A 10,277-nucleotide genomic window follows, 5' to 3' on the forward strand; every position below is an offset into this window, starting at 1 on the left:
GCCTCAAGGTAACTAACCCTACACGCTGCAACTATTGAAGCCTGAGTGCCCTAGAGGCAGTGCTCTACAACAAGAAAAGCCATTGCAATGAGAACCCGGTGCCCCACAACTAGAGAGTTGCCCCCGCTGGCCACAACTAGAGAAAGCCCACATGCAGCAAGGAAGACAGAGGCAGCCAAAAATAAATAAATAATTTTTTAAAGACTTCCATAATTATTTGATGCTCTGACTATATTACTTAATTTTAAATACATAAATATATTATGCATATTTCTATGAATTTTTTTCACATTTAAAAATAAATTGGAGATACTTCTATATGATTTCTTTCGCATGACTATTACAATCTCTTTAACAGCAGCCCTGTGTACCAACTATACATTACCTGATAATTTAGCTATTGACAGACATTTATTGGTTTCCGTATTTTGCTTTTATAAACAATTCTAGAGAGTTACTATTCGTCATTCACCATCTTGTACTCTTTATGTAAAAGGCTCAAAAACTTGACACACATAATACCTCAGGAAATTTTGACTAAAAGGATTAATACAGAAAGAAATAGTTATCAACATATTTTAAGAATATTTCTAGTGAGTAGATTCCTAGAAGACACATTGAGTCAAAGGTTATATGCGAAATTTCCCTCACAAAATCCCTCACTTAAACATCCCATTAGAATAGAAGGAATTATCTATCATAATTTTGGCTCAACTGGTGTGTGAAAATGTATCATTTTCTTGATTTCTAGCGTTTTTTTTTTTTCATATGTTTATTCTTACTTACCTTTCCTCGCTTGAAAGAACTCAGGACACATTCTAGATATTTCCTCCAGTCCAGACCTTTTCGAAGTTACATTTTTTGCCTAACAGAAATTTTATATTTTCACTTATTCAGATTTAAGCTGCCCTTGGAAACTAAAACAGGCACTAACAGAAGGGGGAAAAAAGTTCACGAACTGAAAAAATGTTTAATTCTCTTTTGTGAGGTCCGTTCCAAGCAGGAATTTTTTTTAAAAGATCTAGGGTAGCAGTTTAAAATCGCGCACCGCCTGACGGGACCGGAAGCACAGAGTAACAACCAGAAGCCGTTAGTTAAGAGTCTACAGTATTTGGCGCCCGAGGTGGCGCCTGGCATAGTCTGCCGTCTGAGTTTTGTTCCTGTCTCAGCTGCCGGCGTGATCAATGGACGCAAAGAGCCTACTGCAGTTGACCAAAAAGCCGAATATCAAAATCTTCAGCGGCAGCTCCCACCAGGACTTATCCCAGAAAATCGCCGACCGATTGGGCCTGGAGCTGGGCAAGGTGGTGACCAAGAAATTAAGCAACCAGGAGACCTGCGTGGAAATTGGCGAGAGTGTGCAAGGAGAGGATGTCTACATAGTGCAGAGTGGCTGTGGCGAAATCAATGACAATTTGATGGAGCTTTTGATCATGATTAATGCCTGCAAGATTGCTTCAGCAGGCCGGGTTACGGCAGTTATCCCGTGCTTCCCGTATGCCCGGCAGGATAAGAGAGGTGAGAGCCGAGCCCCGATCTCCGCCAAACTTGTTGCAGATATGCTGTCAACGGCAGGCGCAGATCATATCATCACGATGGACCTACATGCCTCTCAAATTCAGGGCTTTTTTGATATCCCAGTAGACAATTTGTGCGCAGAACCCGCTGTCCTGAAGTGGATAAAGGAGCAAATCTCTGACTGGAGGAGCTGCACGATAGTCTCCCCAGATGCTGGTGGAGTTAAGAGAGCGACCTCCATTGCAGACAGATTGAATGTGGACTTTGCCTTGATTCACAAAGTACGGAAGAAAGCCGGTGAAGTGGACGGAATGGTACTAGTGGGAGATGTGAAGTATCGTGTGGCTATCCTTGTGGATGACATGGCTGACACTTGTGGTACAATCTGCCACGCAGCCGACAAACTTCTCTCAGCTGGAGCCACCAGAGTTTATGCGATCTTGACTCATGGAATCTTTACTGGCCCAGCCGTTACTCGCATGAACAGTGCAGGCTTTGAAGCAGTCGTAGTCACCAATACCGTACCTCAGGAGGATAAGATGAAGCACTGCTCCAAAATACAGGTGATCGACATCTCCATGATTCTTGCAGAAGCCATCAGAAGAATTCACAGTGGGAAATCTGTCTCCTACCTGTTCAGCCATGTCCCATTATAATTAGAATAATGTTGGGAGTTGTGTATTAAATAAAATAAGATAAAATATATCCTGACCATTAGTTTCCCTTGATGTTTGATGATAAGTTTGACGGAATACCCTGCTTGCTACAGCGTGGCTTTCTAAATCCCACATCATGTATATTAGATGTTTATTTTAGATTGGAGAAAGACTGATGGAGAATAATTGCTAGAATTTCCTATCTAGGTCATCTCATTCTGGCTTCTTTGATGAGTTTGTGAGCCTTGCAGCTTTAACTACAGGTCAGCTGCTGACTTCAGACTTTGAAGGTGTTGTGTGGAGTTCTTTGAAAGTAACTGGGGAAACTTGGTATACTTAATATGGGATGCTTCAGGGTTTACTTTATCCAGAATAGCTAACAATGCAGCCAACCAAGCCCACCACTGCCACCACTATATCTCCATACCACCAACCCCTCCCTATTCCCTGTGTTCCATGGTACCCCATCCCCAAGTATCATAAGTTCTCTAAGATCTGTGCTAAATTACATGAGAGCCCTGTGCAACCCAAACCTTGAGCCACCTACAAGGCCAGAGCAGCAGCTTTCAGATTGAATAGCCATTGGGGAGAATCATGAGAATATGCTACCTGAGAGGAAGAAAATAACTCTGTCACCATGTTTGGAAACTATGTATTTTTTTCAATTTATTTTTAATTGAAGGACAATTGGTTTACAGAATTTTGTTAGTTACTGCCAAACATCAACATGAATCAGCCATAGGTAAGAGACTATGTATTTTTTGTTTCTTCACTATACCTGTTCTTTTTGATTTAGCTTTACTTCCAACCATCTTACATTTTCCTGGTCAAATGTCCTGTTGAATCCAAATTATCAATGTAGCAGTCTTCTGGAAAGCAAATCCACTTCATACTATATAGTCTCTAAAATTTGCATTATATAGTTTCTAAAATCTCTAAAGTTTTTGCTGTAGCTTAATATAAATCTGAGGTTATCGATATTTCTCCCAGAAATCTTGATTCCAGCTTGTGCTTCTTCCAGCTCAGCGTTTCTCATGTTGTACTCTGCATATAAGTTAAATAAGTAGGGTGACAATATACAGCCTTGACGTACTCCTTTTGCTATTTGGAACCAGTCTGTTGTTCCATGTGCAGTTCTAACTGGTTGCTTCCTGACCTGCATATAGGTTTCTCAAGAGGCAGGTCAGGTGGTCTGGTATTCCCATCTCTTTCAGAATTTTCCACACTTTATTGTGATCCACACAGTCAAAGGCTTTGGCATAGTCAATAATGCAGAAATAGATGTTTTTCTGGAACTCTCTTGCTTTTTCCATGATCCAGCAGATGTTGGCAATTTAATCTCTGATTCCTCTGCCTTTTCGAAAACCAGCTTGAACATCTGGAAGTTAACGGTTCACGTATTGCTGAAGCCTGGCTTGGAGAATTTTGAACATTACTTTACTAGCGTGTGAGATGAGTGCAATTGTGCGGTAGTTTGAGCCTTCTTTGGCATTGCCTTTCTTTGGGATTGGAATGAAAACTGACCTTTTCCAGTCCTGTGGCCACTGCTGAGTTTCCTAAATTTGCTGGCATATTGAGTGCAGCACTTTCACAGCATCATCTTTCAGGATTTGAAATAGCTCAACTTTATGACAGAAAGTGAGTGAGTGAAGTCGCTCAGTCGTGTCCAACTCTTTGCAACCCCGTGGACTGTAGCCCACCAGGCTCCTCCATCCATGGGATTCTCCAGGCAAGAATACTGGAGTGGGTTGCCATTTCCTTCTCCAGGGGCTCTTCCCAACCCAGGGATCGAACCCAGGTCTCCTGCATTGCAGGCAGACGCTTTAACCTCTGAGCCACCAGGGAAGCCCATGGCAGAAAGTAAAGAGGAACTAAAAAGCCTCTTGATGAAAGTGAAAGAGAAGAGTGAAAAAGTTGGCTTAAAGCTCAACATTCAGAAAACAAAGATCATGGTTCTGGTCCCATCGCTTCATGGAAAATAGATGGGGAAACAGTGGAAACAGTGTCAGACTTTATTTTCTGAGGCTCCAAAATCACTGCAGATGGTGACTGCAGCCATGAAATTAAAAGACGCTTACTCCTTGGAAGAAAAGGTATGACCAACCTAGATAGTATATTAAAAAGCAGAGACATTACTTTGCAACAAAGGTCCGTCTAGTCAAGGCTATGGTTTTTCCAGTAGTCATGTATGGATGTGAGAGTTGGACTGTGAAGAAAGCTGAGCACCAAAGAATTGATGCTTTGAACTGTGGTGTTGGAGAAGACTCTTGAGAGTCCCATGGACTGCAAGGAGACCAACCAGTCCATTCTAAAGGAGATCAGCCCTGGGAGTTCTTTGGAAGGAATGATGCTAAAGCTGAAACTCCAGTACTTTGGCCACCTCATGTGAAGAGTTGACTCATTGGAAAAGACTCTGATGCTGGGAGGGATTGGGGGCAGGAGGAAAAGGGGACGACAGAGTATGAGATAGCTGGATGACATCACCGACTCAATGGACATGGATTTGGGTGAACTCCGGGAGTTGTTGATGGACAGGGAGGCCTGGCGTGCTGCAATTCATGGGGTTGCAAAGAGTCAGACACAACTGAGCAATTGAACTGAACTGAATCTAAATCTACTACTGCCATGGAAGTAGATTTTAGGTACGTGTTGTGGTACCGTTTGATTAAGCATTTAATTTTAATCTTCCTTGCATTTGGTTGGCCTCTAAGATGACTTCAGATTTACATTTTTTAATTTATATTATTGTCCCTTATAGAGAAATCCAATAAAAAGTCTGCATGTATGTGAGAAAAATTAGTATCTTATTTAGATACACCCTGAAATTTCTGGACTCCAAGAAAATTCAGACATGCCCTAAAAGTTTCTGAGAGGTAAAACATAAGATAGTTTTAAAGAAACAATATTCAGATTTCTGTCAGACTTCTCATTTGATCTCTCAGGTAATAAGCAAAATGGAATAATACTCTTGCAGCTCTAAAGGAATATTATGTTTAATAGTTTCTGAGCTTAGCCAAACTATTACCAAGTTTAGGGGCAAAATTAAGGGACTTTTATGTACTAAAGGACTCAGAAACTTTACCACCATAAAACGGTCCTGAAAGTATTACTTGAGGATACTGAAAGTAGAAACTATGTTCAACTAAGAGGAATATATGAAATAAAAGAGATGATAGTGAGCAGAGAAATAACTGAAACTGATAGAAACATAGTTTTGTGAAATTATGAATATCATTACAATTATTAAGGTAAAATTAGACCAAAGATTGAGTCACAATGTAAAGCAAATTTTTAAAAAATCTATAAACAAGATTCTAGGTAGTAGCCACAAATCATGAGGGGCTAGGATTAGTCTGCGTATATTAACTGTCTTATTTAGTTTGGAAAGGCCATTAATGGCATGAAAGATTGACATTATAGAAGAAAATAACTTTAAATAAAAGTTTTCTAAAATTTAAGAACAAGCAAGAGAAGACAAGGATGGGATAAATTACTTCCAAAATCCTAGACAGAAAAAAATGGCATGTTGTTGTTCAGTCCATCTGTCCTGTCTGTCCAACTCCCGACCCCATGGACTAGCACGCCAGGCTTCCCTGTCCTTCACCTTCTCCCAGAGTTTGCTCAAACTTATGTCCATTGAGTCCATGATGCTATCTAACCATCTTGTCCCTTGTTGTCCCCTTCTTCTCCTGACATAATGGCACAGTAAACAAAGTAAATACATCCAGCTGAATATAGGATATAGATGAGGAAGAAAACAAAATAGAAAATACCAAATATTTGTTATCACTACTAAAGTCAATATGTTAAATTAAGAGATCAATTATCAGAATGAGTAGCTAAAATATCTAATGACATGCTGTTTAGGGGAGACACATCAAAACAAAAAAATTGGATATAAAAGGATGATGAAAAACACACCAAGTAAATGTTTACCAAGAGAAACTAGGAGTGTTACTTCCAGTCAAAGTGAAAACAGAATATTTTTTTGATTATGAATCTTTATGAACCTAACAATTCAACATCAAAGTTTAAGGGAAAAAAATCAGTGAGAATATAAGGAGAAATGTATAACTTACAGAGTGAAATTTTAACAGAACTCTCACATAAATAATCAAGAAAAGATACTATAGGATTTAAATAACTCCATATCACATTGCTGCTGCTACTGCTAAATCACTTCAGTTGTGTCCGACTCTGTGCGACCCCATAGACGGCAGCCCACCAGTCTCCCCCGTCCCTGGGATTCTCCAGGCAAGAACACTGGAGTGGGTTGCTGTTTCCTTCTCCAAGGCATGAAAGTGAAAAGTGAAAGTGAAGTCACTCAGTCGTGTCCGACTCTTAGCGACCCCATGGACTGCAGCCTACCAGGCTCCTCCATCCATGGGATTTTCCAGGCAAGAGTACTGGAGTGGGGTGCCATCGCCTTCTCCGCCATATCACATTAACTATGCATAAAATTTAAACAAGTAATTCACATTTTCCTAGCTTAAATGAAAACATTTATAATATTAAAGATGCAATAAATCACAAAAAGTCTTCATAAATCTTTAAAAAAGAATTTATAAAGACCATATATAGTAAATGGATATACAATCATCCTGACTGTATTTTGAAAAATTAAATTCTCAGTAAAATAGTAGTAGAATGAAGCTTGCTTGATTTGATAAAGAAAATCTACTAGAGACCTACTAAAGAAAGAAAGTGAAGTTGCTCAGTGGTGCCCAGCTCTTTGCAACCCCATGGATAGTATCCTGCACCAAGTTCCTCCATCCATGGGATTTTCAAGGCAAGAGTACTAGAGTGGGTTGCCATTTCCTTCTCCAGGGAATCTTCCCAACCCAGGGATCAAACCCAGGTCTCTCACATTGTAGACGCTTTACCATCTGAGCCACCAGGGAAGTCCTACAAAGATATACTTAATGATGAAGTATTGAAAATGCTCCCATTAAAATCAGGCAACTTTCAAAGCCAATGAAATAAGCCAAAAAGAAAAGAGCAAGTAATACCATGGGGAAAAGAGGCAAATTCTCATCATTTGCAAATGTCATGATTGTCAACAAAAAAATCCAGCAGTGAAAAAATCTGTTCCTACAAGAGGTCGGTAAAGTGACTGTACATCAGATAAATAAAATAATAGCCTTTTCTAAATATCAACAAATCTTAATTGAAAAAAGTTTCTGCAACCTAGAGCTGAAAGTGAAAGTGAAGTCGGTCAGTCATGTCCGACTCTTTTCGACCCCATGGACTGTAGCCTACTAGGCTCCTTCATCCACAGGATTTTCCAGGCAAGAGTACCGGAGTGGGTTGTCATTTCCTTCTCTAGGGGATCTTCCCAACCCAGGGACGGAACCCAGGTCTCCCACATTCTAGGCAGACGCTTTACCATCTGAACCACCAGGGACTAGAGCAGGGAAATTTTTTTTTTTTTAGAGCAATAAAATATCCATAATAACCAGCAATAAATCCCCAAACTGTAGGGCTTATATGAAAAACAATTGCTAAAAGATACAAAAAATATCTGAATAAATGCATTATGATTCTAAATATGAAGAACAATACGAGTTACCTCAAATCTAGTCAGTATAAACCCAGTAAAAATCTGAAGATTTTTAAAGAAAACTTGTAAGCTTTTCTTAAAGTTAATCTAGAAAAATGAGATTTAAAATATTCAAGATCTTTTTGAAAATGTTTTTATACTACAATATATTAAACATTGTAAAGCTACAGTAATAGGACTGATGTATTGACGCAGGAATGAACACATAAAGTAATACTACAGAATTTAGATTCCTGAAACAGATCTAGGTATACTTATGGGAATTTAGTACACTCATAGCCTATTTAGCGGAGGAATTGTGTTACTGGAAAAAAATAAGCGTAACTGAATCAGTTCTATAGGAGAATCATTATTACAAAGTCCCTCTGGAGATGATTTCCTGATATATTGATTTGGCAACCAGCCTTGAAATCTACTCAGATTCTCTGAAATGGGGGATAAGATTGCTGCCATAGTTGTTTTTTTGTTTTTGTTTTTTTCCCTAAGTATCTTCACACAAATGTTGATCAGTCAGATAATGGTGATGCTAATAATGGGCTTCTTAATGTCAATTGTCGTTTATCAATTAGACTTCCTTTGCAGCTCAAATGGTAAAGAATTTCCCTGCAATGAGGGATCTAGCTCCTTGATGATCTTAACTTTCTGCTTTCTTGATTATATCCTGGAAAGCACCTCCAGCCTCTTTAAAACTTCCACTTCAAGTACCATCATAACATTATACCATGTTTATATGAAGAATAGCGAATATTACTTTTACACATGTAAGCAGTAATTTTGGAGAAACTGTTCTGAGAATATGAAATACTGGTGACTGGTGAAGTCACTCAGTCGTGTCTGACTCTTTGCAACCCATGGACTGTAGCCTACCAGGTTCCACTGTCCATGGAATTTTCCAGGCAAGAGTACTGGAGTGGGTTGCCATTTATAGATGAATAGTAAATACCACATACTACAGAATATATTCACCCCATGGTTAGAAAAGTAGCAGGTTCCCTAGCTGAAAGTTACAGTGTGCTTGTGCTTATTGGCCAAAAGTTGTTTAATACACTCAATAATATCACATACCAGTTCATATATATGATAAAACTGTCCTATAATGTCATTGGATAAATAACACACCAATCAGTCTAGATAACTCACTACTAACTGGGATACCAGTTTTGTTTTGTTCTGTTTTGTCTTTAAATGATGCACAAAAGTAAAACCCAGAAGGAATGGTTATAAAAAACAAACTGTAAAGCCCTGGAAGAACATGTGGAATAACTTTTATACTCTTGTAAAAGAGAATTTATAGAAATTTATAAAAGATGGGATTGAGGCATGACTTCCAGGATTCTACAGACAGGAAATAATAGGCTGACAGAGTGACTCAGCTGCAGACATGCAGTACTCTTTGAGAAAAATAAAGAATGACCCTAAGGGCAGAGATGCCAAGAGTGGTGCAAAGGCCAGCAGTGTCATTGAGAGAGGGCTAGAGGCTGGCTGAGCCTTTGCTGTGAACCCAGAGACTGATGGAGCCACCATTGCAGGCTGGAGCTGTGGACCCAGCAAGTGGAGCATCAAGTCACAGAATTATTCCCAGACCTTAGTACCTAAAGAAATCTGCCCTATGGGATTTCATACCTACTTGGGATGGGCAACCCCTTTATTCCTTCAGATTTCTTGCTTTGGGAATAGGAGTGTATATCCCATGCCTGCTTCACCGTTGTATTTTGGAAGCAGATAACTTGTTTTCTATGTTAACTGGTCCACAGATGGAGAAAGTTTTGCTCCCGGATGTTTCACTCATCTCTGATTCAGATGATTTAATCATGAGATTTGGGATTTTTGAATGGATGATATTTAGATGAGATTTGGAACTTAGAGTGGAGGTTGTAATGAGTTGAGACTTTGAGGGAATGTTGGGATGAGGTGAATGTGTTTTGTATGGATAGGAATTTGGCAAGGGCTAGAGAGCAGACTGGAGAAGGCAATGGCACCCCACTCCAGTACTCTTGCCTGGAAAATACCATGGACGGAGGAGCCTGGTGGGCTGCAGTCCAAGGGGTCGCTAGGAGTCAGACATGACTGAGCAACTTCACTTTCACTTTTCACTTGCATGCATTGGAGAAGGAAATGGCAACCCACTCCAGTGTTCTTGCCTGGAGAATCCCAGGGACGGGGAGCCTGGTGGGCTGCTGTCTTTGGGGTCGCACAGAGTCGGACATGACTGAAGAGACTTAGCAGCAGCGGCAGCAGAGAGCAGACTGTAGTGAGTTTAATAGAGGCCCCTCCCACAAAAGATACATCGGTGTCATAACCCCTGAAACCTTATTTGAATAAGGTGCCCTTATTTAGATCTTCGTAGATACAGGTTTCAGTTCAGTTCTGTTCAGTCACTCAGTCGTGTCAGACTCTTTGTGACCCCAACTACAGCACAACAGGCCTCCCTGTCCATCACCAACTCTTGGAGTTCACTCAGACTCACATCCATCGAGTCAGTGATGCCATCCAGCCATCTCATCCTCTGTCGTCCCCTTCTCCTCCTGCCCCCAATCCCTCCC

The 10,277-nt window shown here is 40.1% G+C and overlaps 1 protein-coding gene across 1 annotated transcript; it reads left to right on the plus strand.

The window, feature by feature from the left end:
• The first annotated feature begins 1,084 nt into the window (after positions 1 to 1,084).
• On the plus strand, positions 1,085 to 2,221 carry PRPS1L1 (phosphoribosyl pyrophosphate synthetase 1-like 1). The gene has a single exon (XM_010835599.1). The coding sequence runs from the start codon at positions 1,185 to 1,187 to the stop codon at positions 2,172 to 2,174; it is 990 nt and encodes a 329-aa protein (XP_010833901.1). The 5' UTR covers positions 1,085 to 1,184; the 3' UTR covers positions 2,175 to 2,221.
• The last annotated feature ends 8,056 nt before the right edge of the window (positions 2,222 to 10,277 follow it).

The sequence above is a fragment of the Bison bison genome, unplaced genomic scaffold (assembly GCF_000754665.1).
Source record: "Bison bison bison isolate TAMUID 2011002044 unplaced genomic scaffold, Bison_UMD1.0 scf7180017864044, whole genome shotgun sequence".
Taxonomy (NCBI): Eukaryota; Metazoa; Chordata; class Mammalia; order Artiodactyla; family Bovidae; genus Bison; species Bison bison.

Coding starts and splice junctions, on each gene's coding strand:
- PRPS1L1 (XM_010835599.1), top strand. CDS start 1,185: ATGGACGCAAAGAGCCTACTGCAGTTGACCAAAAAGCCGAATATCAAA.